Raw genomic sequence first — 21,975 nt, 5'->3', positions numbered from 1 at the left:
ATCCACTTATATACTTTTTTTTAAATCAAAGCTATTATAACCAAACACAAACCCCCAATATCACCTAACCTTCCTTCAACATTGAGGATTATTACCAACAGAGGACACACTGCTTCCAAATTTTACTTCCCATGAACCCCTAAGACCTCTTCTAAAACCCATCATATTCAAGCCAAGTGGGAAAGTCTAAAAAACATAACGAGTACCACTCAAAGCCCACCCCTGAAGTGGCCTTCTATTTGGGCCAATCTAACATTGAATAAACTCACATCAGCTCTAGCTCAAACTAAACTATGGACCACCTATAAGACCCACTAGACCACTAGCAACCTATATACACTTGGTCTTTCAGATTCAAACAAATGGTGGAGCTGCAAGAAGACTATGGGTGACCTCCCTATCATACTTCTCGATTCCACCCAGTCCAGAATATGTTGGTCCAAACTTGGGTCCATTATATCAAAGATCCTGCAAGAAGACTGAACCCATGGCATCGCCTTCATAGGACTGGTTAGCAAACACCCGAACCTTTGCAAGCAACTAGATACTGAAAATCCCATCCTCTGTGCTATACTGATATATAAAACTTTATAAATAAATAAATATTAGGCTTAAAGCCGTCCTTTCTGAATGGAAAGACCTCTCCAAACTATCCACCAATGCATGGTGCGAATGGGTCCTAATCACCAGGGGTGCAGACAATTCTCTGAACCCCTTTCTGAAATCCCCCTCTTATAAGAAGCATAAAATCTGGTAAAAACTGGACAATTACATCTCTAAGACCACTTTTTCTTAGCTACCACCCACTCCCATCCATGCCCCACTGCCCTCACCTCCTCTGATTCCCCCACTACCCTGTCCCCAACCTCATACCCCCTTGTCTTCACCTCCCTCACTCTATCTGCATTTACAACTTTCTCTAGCCTCTCATCTTTTCCTTTCTCTTTTATTCCCTCCACCACTATACCATCTAGGATTATCCTAATGCATATCACATTAATTATTTAACTCACAATTACAACCTCACAAAGATTCTCTCACTCTACAGAACCTCAAGCTCTGTAAAAATCTGACACTACCACAAATGTATCTTTCTGTAACCATTCCTCCTTTTTAATTTGTATACCAAGTTTGGTACAACCGTAACCCATCATACCCCATTATGTAATATTTTATTCTTTCTTCGTCATTATATTTCTATTGGATGCTGTATAAAATCTCAATAAAATAATTTGAACAAATGCATGAATACAATCCCCAGACAACAACAAAAGAAACTGGGGCAGGTGAACATGGGACAACTAGAGAGTTCTGAAGAGGGCATAGCTTGTCCCAGCATAGAATGGTAAAGGTAGAAAGTTCATTCTAGTGGGAGTGCCCGCCTATTCCCAGGTTTCCTATGTTCGTGCTTGAGAAGCTCAGTCAGTCCAGGTTTGTCTCTGCATTCCTTGATTTGTAGTCATAATCCCATGATAAACTCCGAACTTCAGGTCCAGAATGCAAGCGGAGAAAAGTGGACTAATTGTGCTACTTACGCTTGGACTTGGAAATTTTAAGAGCTTTGCGTTCTTAATGTAAGGGTAACATTTGAACGTAAATATACCACGCATGAACCGGCGAAAGGCGCTGTGTGTCTGTGTGCCCCACTGAAGAACAGGACTTTGCAGCTGAGCGAGCCGGTGCTGCTCATTTGTGGCGCTATACAGCAGAAAACTGTAGAATTGCGTGCTCCAGCCAGCTTAGCCTAGCGGTGCAGCGCGCGCGCCTGACAGTTCATTTCCTCTCTCTGTGACGTCCCGTCCTCTGCGTGGAACGCAAACGCCAGCATCGATTTCCGCCCGGAAGAGTGCAGCGACGGACCGGCTCCCCATGCCTACAGGAGCCGGTCATAGTACAGGGTCAAAGCCTGCACTACTGGGGAGTGAGAGCGAGCTAGGTGAGAAGGGAGGAAAGAAATGGAGGAGGAAAGATGAACTGGCGCAAGAGGGGAGGAGGAGCGTACTTTTAAATTTTGTTCTCGAATGAGAGCGCGTGAAGAGATTGTGTTGCAGAGGTCTGCCTACGCTTTGTGCGCTGTCAGCCGCTGTTCCTGCCTACTCTACCTCTCTGCCTACTCTATATGGCGCGGCACGAAATACAACCAAACATAGTGTCAGTGTGTGAAGGGGTAGAGCGTCCAGATGAATCCATATAAGCTCAGAACATCCTTTTCCAGCTTTACACTTTTTGTTATCAACCTGGTGCATTCTGGAAGATGTCGTTTTGGTTCATTTTAACTGAATTAAAGAAAACAATATAACTGAAAATAAAGGGGCTTATTTATGAGCCCTTCCGTTCCTTTTGCGCCTCCGATGCATCCCTTTTTATGATGCACCAGCGGCGTAAAAAATGCGCCATGTTGCGTCATATTTACAAAGTGACGCATCTGGATAGATGCGTCAAGTTGTAAACCCCTGTGCAACATTATACCTGCGCCATGTATAATGTATGCAGGGTGGGCGTTCTGATGCAAGTAAGCCTCAGAGAAGTGAGGCAGTGAAATCTATGACATTTCACTGAGCCACTTCTAGGACGGAAAGGCATCAAAATATGACGCCTGCCTCACAACAGGCGCAAGACTGACGTAGGCACATTTGAAATGGGACTTGCCAATGTGAAATGACCATTGCTGGAGTTGCGTCACTTTGGTGACACACTCCAGCAATGCGTCATTTTTGCGTCTACAGATACGTCAGAAATACTGACGTATCTGTAGCTCCTTGCGGCATGATGCGTCATACTATAAATATGACGCATCCAGCATGTCGCAAGGAGGGCGCAATGAAAAGTGATGCATCGCTGTTTTCACGCAGCGATGACTTTTCATAAATGAGGTCCAAAGTTTTGTAGGGTGATATCGAAGGGCTGCGGCACGTTGTCACTGGTGACATGGGGCTACTTTGTAATCTTAGCGAGAAGGTGCACCAGCTAAAATTCCCATAGGGTTGCTGGTCACCACATCTAGTGTTTCCTCAGCATAGGTGCAAGGAATTGGTAAAGAAGAAACATGCTCTTGTACTGCAGACTGTTTAATAAGCTGTGAGGGCGGTGCCCACCCTAGTTCTCTTCAGCAACTGCCTCTAAATTTTATCTAAATGTTATCTACAATATTCCTTCTGACATAGCAACATTACATGCCAAAGTTAGTAAGAAAACAGACCACAACGTAAATGTTAGCTTTAATGTTAACTGAAACACTGACCGCAACCTAACCTCTAGACCTAACATTAATGATATCTGAATAAATTAAATTGTATTGACTATATTATGTTTTATAGCCGATACCCTTACCCTATATTCATAGATGTACATACTAAGGTAAACTGTCTTCCTGTAGTATAATGAATACAATTAATTAAAATTATGAAGTAGTTCTTTTTAGAATGAAAGCTAGCTGTAACTCTAAATGTCTAGAAAAGATTTTAACCTAATTCTGACTATACAAATAACTTTAATCTAACCCCTAAAAATTACCCATTTTAGGCCATTAAATTAAAATCAAAGGAAATCGTTGTTGTGAACGTTTGTTATATTGGGAAATGTTTTTAAATAGACATTTAAAAAGAATTTCATTTTTTAGGAATTTATGTACTTACCTTTTTACGTCAGAGTCCGAATGTATAAGTTGAAGGAGTAGCATCGAAATCAAGCGATAGTCAAACTAATGGTATAGGTCGATGTTATGGTAGGCAGAAGTGTTGGATGTGAAGCCACAGGGTGCCCCTCATCTGCAAAACTTTAACAAATAAGAGGCAGTCTATAAATGAATGATGTGTTGTCTCTTTCGTTCAAGTTTCCTCCTTAGTTATCCCTTCTGGCTATGAGCCATTTTAGCTGACAATTGTATCAGAGCCACCGGAATTATGCCTCGGGGGAGGACCAAATTATGAGAGACAGTTGACAAAATAATGCTTCAAGAAGTTATGCGGCGTAACAGTCACGTTTTGTGGCAGTAATAATTCACTATTGTCATTTTATGTGTGTACACTGTCTGAGCAAAAGTTTTACCTCATTCGTATCAGTTGAATACACTTGAAATAACACTTGAATCAGCAACTGAAAGGCGACCTGCCAGTGCATCGCAATACGTATGGCAGCGTTTTTCGGAACCTTCATCATTTTGAGGTAGAAATAAAAAAATATATAAAATGTGCCAATTACGCAATTGTTGTTGGAATACGTGGCAAGTGCGGATAGATCCATACATGCAGAAAATGCCGCAGAATTGTATATTTCCCGTGGCCCTCAGTATTATGCATGCCGCTTTGACCTTTGCACTGTACAGCTACACTGATATGTGTATGAAGCTATTGACAGTCCTTTGTTCTTTCTCATTTGCCCACCCCACTCCCGTCTTTCCTTGCAGTGGAGACCGACTCAAGGAAAAACCTGGAAAATGTGGACTGTGATTGGTTGCCGCTTTGGTGTGAGTCTCCACTCCAGGGCATGGTCTCATTCTTGGAGGTGGAGGTGTGAGGATCAGCATGTTACCAAATGCCTACACACCACCCGGACATGTGTCAGTAATGGAAGCTTCCCTGTGTACATGAGGGCAATGGCCTTTGGGGATAAGACTGCCATTATTGATCAAAATGGACAGCACACATACAGAGATCTCTGCCAACGGAGCACCCTCCTATCTCAGCTGATCCACCGGACATTGGAGCACCCAGGCACAGACCTGAAGGAAGCCCGCATCTCGTTTTTGTGCCCCAACGATGCTTCGTATGTGGTTGCCCAGTGGGCTTCCTGGATGAGTGGCGCTATTGCTGTCCCCCTCTATAGGAAACACCCTGCCCCCGAGCTAGAGTATGTCATCAGGGACTCTGAGAGCACGCTTGTTATCGTCGAGGACCGATACAAGGAGGTGGTGATTCCTATTTGTAGTAAGCTAGGGATACCACTCCTACTCATGCCGGGACCTGATGCCAGTTTGGAGAAGCCCCCCTCTAACACAAGCTCCCCAGTTACAGAGTGGAAGGACCGAGGAGCAATGATCGTCTACACCAGCGGTACAACTGGAAGGCCTAAAGGTGTAGTAAGCACTCATCGCAATCTACAAGCCATGGTGAGCTGGGTTTCTTGTATATGCTGTCTTTGGGTGGGGTATTTCTTGACTGAAACTCTGGGTCTTCAGTTCATGGGTAGGCCATGATTTGATTTGAGCTCAGAGTTTCAAAGGTGACATGCCCTGCAGCCTCTGGTGAGCTGGGATTCCTGTATCTACAAAGTATTGCTAGGGCATGCATTAATGTGAGGTAAAATAGGCTTTCAGTACCAGCAATGCAGTATGAGTATAGTATTATGTAATGAAGTAAAGCTGCGGACACAGATCTCTACAAAAAGGTAAGGCTTATTTCGGTCTGTCGGCTGCGTGGTTTTCCTCCAGCCAGCCAACATTCAACTGCCTACAGTGGAATCCACGTACACCCAACAATCCTGAACTCCCATGATGCTGGTGCACGAGCCAGCAAGAGATAAGAAGAACACTACACGTCTTCTCCATTACAACAACATTTTTTTTAAAGAATCTGTGCCAACAAAGACATGAGGGGAAAGGCAAATACATTGTGGCGTACCTACAGGAAAAACAGCATAACAACAAGAGAAACCAACGAAAAATGAATGAATAAATAAATAAAGTAAATATATGAATAACTACTCCACATAATCTTTCAAGTAACATGAGGTCTACGAACTTTCGAACTCCTCACCTCCCAGTTACTCACCTCACTCCCAGTGACCTCGTACCTTCTAACTCCCTCTCTGCTGGACAGTTCACCATCCCCCATCAACATGTAGCAGCTGATGCCTTTCGATACCCCCTCCTTGGCCAAAGCACACTCCCCACCTTTCTGAAATAAAGCCACCCTTCTTTTGTTCCACCTGTCCTCATTCTCCAGGACTACATGCCCCTCATGCACAGATTTTACTTTGAAAGGCCCCAAAAACGTAGAAAGTCCAGGCCCCACGCGACCTCTCATAATCTTAACCCAATCCCCCACATCCACTCCATTGCCTTTACACACTTGTTCGACTTTATTACTGCCCTCACTTTCACAACTCAACGAGAGCCATCCATGGTGCAATTTGGTTCCTGGCTTCCTCCCTCTCATACACTCAAAGGGGTTTATACCACAAGAACCAATCTCAGTAGTGCGATGAGCCCACACCACTTCACCAACCACGCTACCAATATTCCTTCAATTCCGAAGACTCCTCAGGATCGTACCTTTTACCAATCTGTTGGCTCTTTCCACAAGAACATTGACTTGTAGATTGTACAGAGAGGTGCACTTGTGTTTGAATCTACACCCACTTAAAAAAAACTCTGCATGTTGCTTGATGTGAGCTGAGTACCATTATCCATGACCAGGAATTTGGGTAAACTTTCTTCCAAAAACACTTTTTCCAAAATGGCAGTGGTGCTGCTAATGGTCACCTCCCTCATTAATCGGACTACTAACCACTTGGAGAAAACGTCCACCATCACCATCGCAAATCCAAACTCTGCCCCTAACTCATTCATCTGACCATTGAAATCCAAGCACATAGTGAACCAAGATTTACCTGGATCCTCATTGTGTCCTTGCTCCGATTTGACCCCTTTTCTAATCCGCTTCTTACTATTCTTAAAATCCACACATCTCACTACCCAACTCACAACATCCTTGTCCATGCTAGGCCACCAAAACAATTCCCGCAACCTTTTCTTGGTGAGGGTCTGGCCAAGATGACCTTCACGCGCAAGAGAAACTATTTTCTTCCTCAAAGCTTGGGGTGGCACCAACTTCTCATTTCTAATACTGATCTCATGATCACACAAGGACAGTTCGTCCAGAACTTTCACAAAAGGTCTTACCCTAACAGCTACTGTACTCTCACGTCTGTTCCCCTTAACTGGCAGATTAACACATTTCAACACCTCATCGACATCCATCTCTTTGCTCCACTCCTCTTCGGTAAACATAGTTAAACTACTTGAATCACCCACTCCATATAACTGTGCCACTGCACCTTCCATCTCTCTTGAAATTACAGCTCCTCTATCCACCTCTTCCCAAGTCATGGATAAACAAGATAAGCGATCGGCTTGAATGTTTCTCCAACAAGGAATATGTTCAATTGTATATTTGTGCTCCTGTAACCTGGCTGCTCAACTTGCTAGACTCGCCAACCCCTTCCCTGCACCACCAGGAAGTAAAACTCTAGCAAGGGGCTTGTGATCAGTGCGAAGCACTAAACCCAACCCCCACAAGTACGTGCAGAAATACTCCACGGACCATGCTACTGCCAATGCCTGTCACTCGATATCTGAATAATGACGTTCTGTTTCAGTCAACGAACGGGATGCACATGCCACAGTCTTTCCCCCTGTTTCATGTACCTGTGACAACAAAGCTCCAACACCGGGGGCACCTGCATATACAGTCAAAAAATACTTTTTTGTGTGTATCAAATTGCACCAAAATCCCAGCACAGCAAATCTCCATTATTCTCTCAAAACTCTCTTGTTGCTCCTCACCCCACTGAAAACTATCCACCTTCCTCACAACCACCCCAAACATTCCGTTCTTTCAGCAATTTTTTTTTTACCAATTTGGAATAGTATTCCACGAGGCCCATAAAGGACCTCAACTGATCTTTGTCAACTGGGCTTGGAACTTTTTGAACGGCTTCTACAAGATTTTTATTTGGTAGCACACCTTAATATTCTTACCCCTCCATCACTATCCAGTATGGCTCGACTCTAAGTAATATGATACACAACCAAATACAGTGTCAACAGACCAATGAATGTGCCCATCTGTAATGCAACTGGCGCTCATGTAAAGCGCTGTGATACCTTTGGGTCGAGTTAGCGCTATATATAAAACAAAAAAAACAAAAAAATTATTTGCGGTAAATGAGTACCCCAGAACAATAAAGTATTCCCAGATTCAGAAAGTGTTACCGTAACATACAAATGGTAGTAAACACTGTACAAATGCACATAACATATGACGACTCTGTATATGTTCAGTAATCCAGGTGATGATGCATTTATATGTTTTAAATATGTAAAATGTGTGCTTGAGGATCATCTCCAATACTACCTAATTAGTTTTCAAAACCCAGTCAGGTACGAAATTCACGCTTAAAGTGCACGTCCTCTGTCCACTACAACACATTCTGAAAGACGCTCTGTGGCTTTTATCTTGGCTATAATGGCACATGCTCTTGGCATGATGACAAAGACGTCAGCTTAATGTCCGTGTTTAAGATGTGTAGAGCAGAATAGGGAGGGACTGTGACGAGGGCTGTATCTGCTTCAAGAGATTTGAAATTTGAACTGCTGCCAGGCCAGCTGTGCTACATTCCTTTGAGGAGGTCCAAAATGAGTGAAATACGTGTCAGGAAATGAGCTTTATTTATTTCTTGTTTGACAATGACATTAACGCATTGGGATGGGCCACTTAGCTTAAAAAAAGACCGGATACACTGAAGTTGGGAAAGATGAACTATATTGTATAGAAATACAAGGTCTATATTCCAAGGCAAGAATAGAAACAATGGCAGGGCCATTTAAGCCATTAACTGCACGTGTAAGCATTTTGCTAGCCTTATGATGTGCCCACATAATTTTCTTGTTTTTGTCCTTTAAGAGAATTTAAAGTCTGACCATATCCATCCCGAACTCTTTTTATATATACAACTCTGTCAGACCGTTCAGATGTGGAATTATTTATTTAGTAAGCTGGATTTTGCCTGTAAGGGGATTGAAAAGGCCTGAAACAAGCTTTCAGAGGAGAATCGCAACAGCTGTAGTGCAGATTTACAGATCTATACCAAATACAACTGGTATGTTTGATGAGAAACCAAACACAGCTAAGTATAAAAAGTATGATGTTCAGATTTTAGGTACGTAGAAGGCAGTTCTGATCAGACCTATGAAATACTCAAACATGTCCCTTGCATTAGGATATTTGCTTTAAGAGTGGTATTTACCTACTTGTGGCTTAGAGAGATTCCTCTATATATATCACGTTTTGTCCAACATTTGGGTGCTTCCTGAGCGTGGATCAAACCTTTAGACAGCGAGGTAGATAACTGAATACTATTCTCATGTAGTAGAAAAAGGACAGCTGGAGGTTTGAGAAGCGAGGACAGACAAGATATACATTCCTATTCCTATAAGATTGTGTGGAGCGGGTGTAGATTGCCTATAATAAACGTGCACCATAAGCCATGAGGTCCAGGCACCATTCTGACCCCTTGTTTTGAAGAGCTACCTAGGGTAAGAGTAAGATTTTCTGTGTACCATCTTGTAAGTTGCTAAGTTCAGAACTGGGTTTCACATGAAGATTCTGCTTAAAAATCTGAGGCAGGTGCTATAGCACGAGCACCATTTAACGGAATACCCCCTGTATGGGATACAGGGTATTAAAAGCATCAAAAGAGCCAGGCTGTTCTAGAAGGATGATCCTATTAATTGTTAGTCTTGTTTTTGTATACTGGCGTCCAGGACGACAGAAGGTCCATTCCTCAGATGGCGAATGTCAGAAGTTTACATGCTAGGATTACTGCAATTTTACGTATTAAGTATTGTCCAAAAGCAGATCAAAAGAACTAAAAGCTAAGTTGCCAGAATGTTCCTAGATCTTTAAAGCTGATGAACAACACTTACCTTGACACATCTCCACAGGTTGCTGGTGGGTCAACAGATATTATTAACAATCTGTGCAATGCACAAACAACCTTCTCGGGTAATTACTCAAGCTTGCTATGTGAACTAGATCACCACTTCGACCCTGCCATGATCCTATGCTCTAGCCATGTCTTGACAAATCAAAAACCGAAATTACTATGAATGGAGAACCCTCGAGAGACAGGGCTCTCTGGAGCGTATTTGTTGGTCAACTGAACCTTAATAAACAATATTATTTTCCGAAAGACCTTATAATAGCCCTTTGTAGGCCAATAGTGTTTAAAATGCCAGAGTGGGACCATTCCGATCATGTAGACAGCAGATCCACCTCCCAACATAGCTGTCATACTTCTGGCGGGACCAGATACCACATGCTGTCTGGTAAACACTGAACATATTCCCCACTTTTTAGTCCAAGAGGAAATTAAAATCCAGGCAGGCCAGGACTCTGCATCATAAAACGATTGTCTTTCTACTAGGCTCTCCAAAATATGTGTGGAGCACTTCATTGGCTTCAGAATTCCATTCTATTCAGACAGTATTTGTAATGCACGGCAAATTATCCTGGGGGGGTGTCCAGGTGTTCAGTCTCGAGGGTCTTAGTTGAAGAGCTTGGTTTTGAGTCCCTTTCTGAAGTCAGATAGGGAAGGTGCAGTTCAGAGTTTGAGGTCGTTCCAGGACTTGGCGGCGAGGTAGGAGAAGGAACAACCACTGCTGCGGCTTCTGTGGTTTTGGGGGACATGGGAGAGAGCAAGGGAGACGAAGCGCAGTTGTCTGTAGGGTTAGCGGAAGGTCAGGTGGTGGTTGAGGGATGGAGGACCTTGGTTGTGGAGGGCTTTGAAGGCATGGGGTAGCATTTTGGACAGGCATCTCTCCGGGACGGGGAGCCAGGGGAGGCTTCTGATGTGGGGGTTGGTGATTCTGGTCCATTTGGGAAGGTTGAGGATGAGTCTGGCTGTGGTGTTTTGTATGGTTTGGTGTCGTTTAAGGATTTGGGTGGGTAATGTATTTCCATTGGCGAGCCGACTGGTGATGAGAGCTTGCGTGACTGTTTTCCTGGTGTTAATGGGGATCCATCTGAAGATCTTGTGGAACATACAGAGGATGTTTAAGCAGGATGAGGATATGGGGTTTATCTGGTATTGCATTATGAGTTTGCTGTCCAGATGACCCCAAGGATGCGGATGTGGTAGGTCAGGGTGGGTGTAGGTCCGAGTTGGGTGAGCCACCAGGTGTCGTTCAACACTGAGGTGTCCCTCCCGAAGATGAGCACCTCTGTCTTGTTCAAGTTCAGCTTTAGGCAGTTGTCCCTCATCCAGTCGTTACAAAAGTTGGTTCTGGTGGTGGCTGGGTCTTTCCTGAGCGATAGGATGAACTGGGTGTCATCTGCGTAGGAGGTAATGTTGAGTTTGTGGGTGTGTACGAGGTCGATCGGCGGGGTCATGTAGATGTTGAACAGGATTGCTCTGAGGTAGGAACCTTATTCTGAGATAGCACAATGAACTGCTTGTAGCAAGGTTAATTTTCCTTTAATGTTTGATGACAAGAGGTGTAACCTTTCATTTGCTTTTGTGGAGAATGCATTGTCTATAGGGATGAAGTGGTCTGAGTTCCAAGCAGTTTAGAGAGATGGGGATATAGACAGTGCCTCCAAGAGCTGACAATCAAAAAAGCAATAACGACAACTACTTGTGCTAGCTGTGCTCTACACATTGCCTTAACTTCTGAGACCTGATGCCAATGGGCTTTAAAAATGGAAGCTGAACAGTATTCCTTGAGGCAATGGCCTAACAGATGCATAACTTTTTGATATGTATTGCTCAGGTACCCCAACCTAAAGAAAGTAATTAGCAAATAGGCAAAGAAAACTCTTTCTAGAGCCAATGACAGCAAAGAACAGGTCTTACCCTCCTGCGTCGAAAAAACTCTGTTAATCGTTAAATATAATTTGCTGTACATAGAAATAGGCTTGCCGGGAAATTAAATGAAAGGAAAGCACATGGAAAGTAGTCAGTGTCGGTCAGTCTTTCGTTTAAGGGAACTTGATTTGATTTGAAGCCAAAGAGTTAGAGGTGGCGTTTGAGTAGTTTCCTGTGAATACATGTGGGTATCTAAAGCTCCTACAGTGCTGACAAGTGGTATGACTCAGAACTTATTAAGTTAGAACAGGTATTCATGTTGCAAAAGTGCTGCAGAAATCAAGGATTTATACCTCCACAACAACCAGGCTGAACCAGTGAGATAAGCAGACAGGTTATTGAAGCCAAAGTCAGCCATAGCATTCAGTTTTGTACACTCAAGTGCTTACTAATCTATATAATGAAACAGGCAGCTATCTTTGGTACTTGGAACTGAGAAATTCATTAACTGCTGAAAGTAGGTGTTTAAGTATTTTCTTAAGCATCAATATGGTGGGCTTACATGTTAGCATGCAGACCATGCATAGCTACGTCTACACGCCCTTGCATTTGTATACCACAATCTCTCTCGGACATTAAGAAGTAAACATTGCTCCTATCCCAGGTATGGTACCAGGATGTCTTTCTCAGAATATTGTCTTATACAAACATATTGCTGTATTGAAATGAATAATTAAATCTCCTTCCAATCATACAATATTTTTGTAAATGATATTTAGGATACGATATTTATGCCAGATGATATACTAGTATACAATATTTTAACATGCAACCCTACCCTGTAACAGACCTGTCCTAGACTATTGAAAAGGGAGTTGAATGAGTGCATATATTTGTAATTTTGCTACTATGCCTGCCCTTTTCGGAATATTACTCGCATGTGATGAATTCACATGACAATTACAATTCACATTTATGTTGGATGTTGGCCTCACTTCCGCCTACACGCAACACCATAATTCATATTAGTTGTTCCACTGAACCTTTTGGCCAAAGAAGTTTCCCCCAATGTAAATGACCATGCTGTTTCTGGGTACTCTGTTGAAGATGTTGTTCCTTAGCACACCACAGGTGTCAAAGATTAACACTACAGTAAGCATCCTTCCCTCTCTCTGATCTGCTAAGAGTTGCTTACTCCGATGCAGGAGGATCTGGTCTTCCTTTTCCATAGCTGGGTGCTGTGCATGTGGCATTGGTGACTGTGGTCCTCAGCTCAGTGGTGGTTACTGTTCTTGGGCACATACACGCTCATCCATCTCCTGACCTTGCTACAGTGTCCTGACAGATAGAGTTTGGATAACCTCTATTGGTGGATCTTCATCTCTCTAGAATGTCTACACCAAATTTGACAAATCTTATCGGGATAATGCCTGAACGTAGCTGTACATTCAGGTACACTATCATTTTAAGGTGGCATAGGCTTTCTACTTTTCCCTTTCAGGATTTAGGAACTTGATGAATTATTTTCACCACTCCTTGGCAGCTTTTCTATTGAACTCTATTGCAGTGATTCCCAGACTTTTTAGAATGGCAGCCCCCTTTTTAGAAGAAAGACATATATTCGCGACTCACCTAGTTTTAGTGGACATTAGACATTTTCTTAATGTGACTAAATCATGTGCTAAGGCACTGTTATTTACAGACAGCACATTTTTCATTTAAATAGCAACTTAATTTGCACAGACTTACAGTTTTACTGATAAAAATATATTGCACACAAATGTTAATGTGTGGAATTCGGGCTTCAGTGAATATTTATCATTTGTGCAACACCAAGCAAAGTGTCTTGATTTGTTTTTATCCTGTTAAACTCTTTGTTTCCATCACACTTCAGAATTACAAAATATACGGGCTTCATTTTTGCTTCCCTAACTGCTGAATGCGCACTGTTCATTTGCAGGCATTTGCATTTTGTTAAAAAAAAAAAGTACACCCTACAGCCTTTCCTGTCAAACAGCAAGTTTGTCACATAATTCACTTTACTTTTCTTTCTCGGACTGCAAAGCGAGAGGAGTTTGTAAACACTAATCCATATGTTAAAAAAATAAACAGCAATTTGTCAGAAGACGTAGCCTGACACTTGACCTCTATCTTTTGGAGAAAATGTGACAAGATAAATGCAGAATTTAAATCCATCTTTATTTATTGCTTGAACCCACCAAAAATCAGCTCAGGACCCACCAGAGGGTTGCGACCCACAGTTTTGGAAACACTGCTCAGTAGCCTATCCAAGTCATGTCAGATGCAATCCCACCTAATGCCAACACTGTCCATTCTTGTATTTCCTGGAGAACTCGGTAGAACCCAGTCTCCTATACAGAATTCTTGTTTGCTGATCTGCTTACTGTACTGGGTTTTATTTCTCCCACCACTCTGGGGAGACCCCCTGCAATCGCATAAATGAGATCTATTTTCTAGAGCAGATGTCTACTGGATGTCAAACATCCTTGTTGAACAAAAAATAACGTAGCAAAATTGATAACATCACCCTTGTGATTGTGACATACGTGCATTATTGTTACATACATGGGGCTTTGCTGTGCCTAATTTAAGAGTTTCATTTGAGCATGCTCTTGCAACCTGTAAGAGGAAATTATAGCCCTCTCACACCCCACCACCAGGGTTGTCATCTCACTTGTTTGCTAACGCTCACAATCGCCCCTGTTGTAAGCGTGAATTCTGAGATCTCAGCCTTCATTGACAAAGTACTTCTCCCACAAAATTCTAGTCGCTCTAGCCTTTTCCAGTGCTTGTCAGGAGAAGCCTGAACATATGTAGTGAAGTCGCCCATTCATTTGCAGTTTGGGGCAATAATAGGAAATCCACGCTTGCTAGGTCGCAAGGTATATTACGTTGCAGCAGTGGGTAGTGACTAGTGAGCTATCTAGCTGTTACAGCTTTTGCAGTTGTTTTTCATATAACCTAGGCCAGTAAACCATTGTTGACCCTGGTTATATGAATTTCAATGCCTAGGTTAAACTAGTCATGTACAGGTACTTTAAAACGGCTATTTCATATAATGTCTCAGATGGCATACCGCCCTAATATATAAAGCCACTCTGGAGGATTCCTTCTCAATTCACAGTGTTCCAGTTACTCAGAATGATATGTGCAGTTAATAGATCACACTGACTTGCCTAGCTTTTTGCAAGCAACAAAATAATCTTTTTAGATATCCTGTGTTCTCTGTGGAATCTTAGTGGAAAGGTCAGGCTGATACTTGTACTGGTGAAGTACACTGATAAAAATGCAGCACAATTGGCTCATAGTCATTTGCGGCACACAGGTGATTCAAACAGTGCTTACGTTGTAAAGAAATAAGTGCCAGGACCCTTCTCAGGAGGCCAGTGTAGCTTTCACCACAAATTGCCCCACCTTGCTGCCAACGATAGTAACAACACAACTGCTAACCAGCACAGTACTACAAGTGTGTATATTTGGACTATATCAGACCCCTAAGCTATAAAAATGGCTTGGGTGGCAGGTAATAACATTTTTTAATGTATATTGTATTAATAATGATCTGTTGTATTGGTCATCTCTAAATAACTCAGACAGCGCAACCTAGTGGCATACTGTCAAAGCGCTGGTGTTGACAATAAAATGCATGAGCTGAGTACCTGAAACCACCGGCTGACATTAAGCTTTGCCACAGCATGTGCAGTTGGAGCCTCCATGATCTTGCTAAAGGTCTTTGACCTATTCTGTTGGTTGATGAGTCCATTGTGCTGGAGAATATTTGGGATTGTACTAACCACAAAGGAGACCCTGGGATCACTAGGGATGTGTGGTATTTCAGATAAGGAAGAAATAAAGGTGCCTAATCAGAAGATAAAGCAAAATAGGCTTACATACAATTTTTTATAATTTATATTACAATTGGTATCAAACACACAAATGAGTCATTAAACAGTGACCTTGAGGTAAACACAGGCTTAGTGCTCTAACAAATGTGACACGCGTGTTGGGGCTAGACAATATATGTGAACTCCACAAGTTTAAAGCAGGACACAGCCTGTACGTGTAAAATTAAATATTTCAAGTGGATCCATCATAGAGGTTGAATCAGACCATATTTGGGATGCAGAGCTAGAGACGTGGCATCGGCATCAATGTTGGCCCTCCCAGGTTTTATTGCAGCTGACAGTCACACTTTGAAACGACATCTGTGGCCAGTGGTAGCGAAAAAAGGTGTTTTGAGGATGTAAGTTAGAGGGTGAAATTAGTTTACAGTGTGAGTTTTGCCTCAACCCTGGAATGTATTTGTCATCGTCTGTTTGATCTTTAGGAATTTTTGTGTATCCCAGTTGTTGCTCTTGTTGGAATAGGACATGCTACTGATAACGTAGACAGCAGGCCTGGAGATGTTTCCTTTACCACGATGAATGATCGCTCCTAGTCCATTCATAAATAAATCTAAAAGTAATGCGTAGCACTGCTTTTGGTCTGCAAAAGACAGAACTGGAAGGACTGTTAATCTTCTATGAAGGTTTGAAGGCTTGTGTTCATTGAGGTGCGTAGGAATCTCTTGCCACATGATATGGCTGAAGTTGAAATGCCACTTTCTTCTTGTTCTTCGCCTTTAAAGGACTTCCTTTCAAGAGTCCTGTCAGTAGGCTGTTTATGAGGATAAAGACTGGCACCAAGTGTATGCAACAATCGCAAAAACCCAAGAAACTCTTCAGTTCTTTTAGTTTTAGAATGTAGAACTGGTGCCATGCACCTCCAACTCTACTGGATGTACACCTATGCAACCTTCTGAGACAGTACCGCCTACACAATTCATGCTAGAATGCCAGAACCACTAGAATAGTATAAATCTGCATAGGGTAGTTTGTGCTCCTATTTAAGGTCCCCTTAATTTGGAGGATGCCTGGCTTGGTAGAACCAGGTGAACCGTTCCATTGTACCTGAAACAGGACTGTTCCTTTTACAGTATGATTAAGACTGATCTGCATATGGCTGGTCACTGTCTACAGTGGAAAAATGAGCAAAGAATTATGGAGTAGATCTCGCCCTCTAGAAATCACCAATGGTCGAGATAACAAGCATTTCATCCAGTTAAATGAGAGGTATCTGTTCAGGCATAATTTCATTCTCCTCTTTCAGTCAGTGTTCACTTCTCTAGACAATTATATAATCTAGATAGATGGGCACTTCTAATACGTTGTTGTCACCTATGATAACCATGTCTGAGGTGGCAAGGTGTCCAGAAAAATGATGGACTGGGTTTCGGCCCCCAGTAATTACAAATGTCTGGGATCAATTCAACACTCCACCCACCACTTCTTTCCCAAGTGTAACACCCTAAGTGTCATGGTTATGCTCAGAGGTGAGTCGCACGCTCACTGTTTTATAGTACGCAAGCTATACCTAACTGATGAGCCCTAACTGGGCCAAAACCGGTCTGGGGTTGCATGTGTTCCCATTCAGAGGGGACCTGGCCCGGCAGTTCTACTGAAACTGTGCCTATTGGAGCAGGAGGAAGGCTTATTTACATATGGTTGGTTCCTGTTTGAGGTAGCATGATGGGAAAAAAGATGGACTGGTACACGGAACAGAGCAGTTATAAATGGCTGAGATTAAGTCCCTTTTTAATTCTCATCACCTATTAAGCTAAAGCATCCTTGTGTACAAAGTTGTTTTTTTAAAAGTAGAGCTTGGATATCAGAATTCATCCATGTGTGGCTTCAAAATCCAATTCCATACTTTTCAAGGACACCCAAGCCTCTGAAAAGGCTAAAGGATCTACCTCAAGATAACGTTGGATATAGGGCTCAATATAATTAGAAGTCTACCGCATAGCATGAAGGAGCTATAAAGACAGTTGAGTTTGTAACATTGATGTTTATTGTGTATCTTAAATCGTAAGTGTACTATCTTGTCTATCCATTATTAAAGTTTGTTTATGCAAAGCACTGCCTGGACATTGAGTCTTAGCTACTATGTCACATCGATTCTAAGTCTTTTAAAGCCCATTCACCTCCTGGAGTAATCCTTAACTGCTTGCAACCCTGAGAGAGTCAACTGCTATCCAGATAGGGTGAAACGGCATTCTGGACCAGAACCACCAATGGTAAATATCCTTCTGTACTGGATAACGCCCAGTGACCCTTAACTACAACTTCGCATGCAGGATTATGCTTCGTGCATTGCAATTTTAGTTGTTTTAGCAGTAACTTGTTTTGTCTCCCGAGTACTTGGTTAAATCTGAGAGAACCCATCCACAGGGGCTGCAAGTCCTTCTTGCTGTCAGAGAACTGCTAGCTGCCGAATGGACTGTATTTATAGACACTCTAATAGCTTCTTTGTTTGTTTGGATATTTCAATATCTCTGGCCTCAAAAACCATTATCAGCAGTACAGAAAGAGAAAGCCTTAACAGGGTTATGTTTTGCAGGTGAGCCCTTGCAGTACTTCGGTGGAGACGGAAATGAACATGTGAGCTAAGTTTAATTAATTGCCAGTATTAAGATGAGGGGACTTTGCCTTTAATAGGTGGTTTACAGGTCCTCCAACTTAAAACACAAAACGGATAGCATGTTGTATGTGTGCTGTAGTTAGATTATGGGCTTCTGTGGCCAGCTGATAATGGGCTCATGAAACTGAAGACGAAGGGGGCATTTTCTGGCAATAACCCGACACAAAAGTGTCAGAACATAGGCCCCAATTCGTGAACATTCTTTTACTGTGAGAAAGTGTGTTTTACCCCTAAAAATTCTGACGTAAGTTATACCTATTTCAGGAGTAATACACAACTGTGTCATAGACCAGGTTTTGTAAATAAAGCCCTTAGTACTATGACTCCCCCAACCTGCAATAATTTCTGGAATTAATAATGGACAAAACAGACTATCATTACTAGACCTGGTTTATAGGAGATGCATGGTTAATGAGGAGGAAAAGGTACATGTCTTCACATTAACTGACGGGAAACCTCAAATATACAGTATATGAGCTCGTTAAATACCCATTTTTTGCCAGCCTGGTGTCTAAGCGAGATGCCAAGTACATGCGATGTATTTTGCCCACTGGTGTTCATTTCATTACTTTTCTGAAATCATATGTGACACCTCAGTTTGTGGAGAGAAATGGCAGCAGTAATCTCAGACTCCTAGCGTACAAGTACCTGGTGTGGCAGCGAGCAGTTTTCAGGTTCAGCACACACTCCTGCAGTTCATTTAAACGACATAAGGGAAACCTTCAATCTTTGTGGTCACACTGACCTAGCAGATGCTATGGGAATGCTGTATTTTTGTATTCATTAGGTCTCGCGCCTAGCGTTGCACTGTGCAGCGTGAGACATTTAGTAGGTAAAAATGGGGTTTCAGAAGCTGACCTAGGAATGGCACATGCACGAGCGTGTGCTTTTCCTTTAGAGGCATGCTATTGGTCTTTGCGTGCATGTTTTTTACCAAGAGAGCACGCAATAGGCCAAAGGCGGGCGCATTGCTCCGCCTATGGCCTATTGGTGTCTATTACGTGCACCAAGGCCATGTGGTTTCAATTATCGTGTACAGACACGGATAATTGAAACCACATGTCTCGCTGTGGCGCACGCGCACGAGTACCCCTCGCGGTCTTCTTTTTTTTTTGGATCCATTTCACAGGTAAGCAACTAAATGAAAGAAGGAAAAAGAGGTGGGCTGCTCACGCGCACCTGCTCGTTTTATGCAGCGTCTACTGCTGCAGTAGTGTGCCTTTGCAGCTATAACGCATTTCTGTTGTTTCGTGGATTTTTTATTTAGCATTTATTTATTTGAAAATTTACAATCTGGGAGAGACGCATCTGTAAGCTTTAGGTAATATATCAGCGGCTGCAGGGGGAGAGTGCAGGAGCCTGCCCTGGAGGCAGCACAGCACTCATGGTACACCATGCTCGGCTCATCCTGGCTCAGAGGTGCTCCCCAGCATTCAGACGGTGCAGCTCGCACCTGCAGCAATGCCCGGCCACCCGCTCCGTGGGGGCTTATGTTACAGCAGCCGCCAGCCACTGTGACTAAGTAGACACCTTGCTGCGCAGCAGATACTACACCAGTGGTGGAAAAGCACAGCATCGGTTGAAAGATAAACCCTCACCCTTGCTTGCACATGCTTATCAGTCAGTGTAGGTCAGCTGTGAACATGTATGCATTCTCCAGTGCTATAAAGTAGTTGCTTCAATGGCTTCAATGGCTCCTCTAGCGGGAAAAAGCGGCTCAATTTATGTTATAGAAATGCTTTTGAAGCGGGACCCAGCAGAGAGTGCCATATTTTACTCAAAGGCTGGTAGCCTGTCTAGCGCACACTATGCACAAGAAGCATTTTTATTATTTATTGTTTGGCAGTTTATTTATTTCATATAGCGCAATCTCTACCTGAAGCTATTGGAGCTCTTTACACGAGCACCAGTTATGTTACAGACGGACACATTCATGTTTTGGTAGGCACGGGGAGATTAAGTGATTTGCCCAGAATCACAGGGTGCTGAGCCCACGCAGAACACGAAGACTCCAACCCGATTGCCCAATTCGAAACTCGGCAAGGCACCATGTTAGCACATACCTGTTTCCCTTTTGCCCTTCCACAATATCCCTATAGCAGGGTGATAATCCCCCCAATCCTCCCAGGCCACTCAGTCGATTTGTAAGGAATGGACTATTGCTGTGCCTCCTTCAAACGTGATGTATTAACTACACTTCCTATTCAAATTGAAAAGCTTCGAATCACAGCATACGTTTTACTTTAGCAGTGTAAGTGAATTATTTCATTGTATGTGAGTGGAGCACCGTGGGTCTCCAGAAAGGGGAACTACTACTGGGTGAATTATGTTGATATGATGTGGAGACAATTTCACGTGGTATGTACTGTTTTTGCTCAAATCAAAACCTATAAGGACGCTGTATAATAGGTGTTCTTTCAATTTTCACTTTAAAAAAAAAAATCTTTTCAATCATGTCTTTTGAGATTTACAAAACAATCGGTCACAGTTTAAGAGACGTTTAGTAAAAGTGGAGTGCCCCTGATTATCGCCACAAGAAGCCAAATAAGTTTGAAAAGGTGCAAAACCCAACTGCTGCCCATTGACCACACAAGCCGAGATGATGGTCTGATGAAGCCGGTGCCAATTAACAACAGTCAGATCCCCTAATTGAATCTCCAAAGTAGAAATAAGAAAATTCTAAACCAAGATGTAATTGGATAAAGGACTCAGCATTTATATATAATCTCCACCCAGCCAGAAGCGACCTCCTCAAATAAAGCTATCTATGTGAAGTTGTTTTGCACGCTGCTTTAGTGTCGAACTCTGTTGGTGAGATTTCACACGCCCAGATCCTGTCTGTGCACTGTAGGTTTCATTGCATGCAGTAACATGTAACACCTACGTGCTGATGACATGACATCATGCAAGTGTTGCTTTGAAAAACAATATTGCAACCAAAGCCACTTGATCAGTAATTATTTCACTCCCTTCTCTAAGCTCACCATAATATATTCGTCCACAATGAACACCGTGAATTCTGATGGTGGACTATCATGGAGAAGCTGCGGTCGCCCGCCATGAACTTAAATTCAAAGGCACCTTACATCACCTTCGGTAACTGAACCTTACAAATGGAATGTCGCCATCTTCATGTAAGCATCTCACAAGGCTATGCAGCTCAATCAATGTCCCTAAAGTAAACACAGCAATAAAGGTTAGAAATGAACCAGGAGGACGAATACACCCATTACAACATGTGGAACCAAATATTTCTATAGAGTCATTCCGATTTCCACCAGTTCTTTAATCTGTCATCTATTAAAGCCAACCCTTCTGCAAGGTGTCACTTTCTCAACGTGGAAAAATGAGATGTAAAGGCCTTCAATTGATTCTAAATGCAGACCTGCCAACTCGCACTCTCCCACTGTTTGTCACACAACATTGACTCCCCTCACACCGTCACCTGGTGAGGAGTCGATATCACAGGGTAGGAGACGAAGGGGCATATTTACAGTTCACTGGTGGAGCGCAGTGTAGCTCTAAAATTGCTAACACCATGTTCCGTCAGTTTAAAAAGCAGAAGTGCACCCTATTCACAAGAATGCGGCGCACCCCTGTGTTTCCCCTAGCGCTGGCGCTAAATCTAGCTGCCTAACACCAACGCAGGCACCCTTGCACCCTACTGCAAGGGTGTCTGTGTTGCAGAGAATGATTGTTCATGTGAAGGAAGGTGTCCTTTCTTGCACATAAATAATCTATAATGGAGATACAAAATACGGGATTTAAGCTCCACCCATTTTCCCGGCCTTGTATTTTATTGGCTCCTTTGACTGTCTTTTCCAAATATTTTTTTTCCTTACTAGATTG

At 42.7% G+C, this 21,975-nt stretch overlaps 1 protein-coding gene across 1 annotated transcript in view; it reads left to right on the top strand.

Moving 5' to 3' along the window:
* Nucleotides 1-1,832: 1,832 nt before the first annotated feature.
* Nucleotides 1,833-21,975, top strand: part of ACSF3 (acyl-CoA synthetase family member 3) — a 407,668-nt gene continuing 387,525 nt past the window's right edge. Inside the window, exons 1-2 of the mRNA XM_086945801.1 lie at nucleotides 1,833-1,936; nucleotides 4,406-5,107. Of these exons, the coding sequence (XP_086801927.1) occupies nucleotides 4,436-5,107 (672 nt within the window). The 5' untranslated portion in view covers nucleotides 1,833-1,936; nucleotides 4,406-4,435. The remainder of the gene's footprint in view (nucleotides 1,937-4,405; nucleotides 5,108-21,975) is intronic.

The sequence above is a fragment of the Lissotriton vulgaris genome, chromosome 12, assembly GCF_964263255.1.
Source record: "Lissotriton vulgaris chromosome 12, aLisVul1.2, whole genome shotgun sequence".
Lineage (NCBI taxonomy): Eukaryota > Metazoa > Chordata > Amphibia > Caudata > Salamandridae > Lissotriton > Lissotriton vulgaris.
The sequence above is the reverse complement of the archived record's forward strand: the minus strand, read 5'-3'. Positions and strand labels throughout refer to the sequence as shown.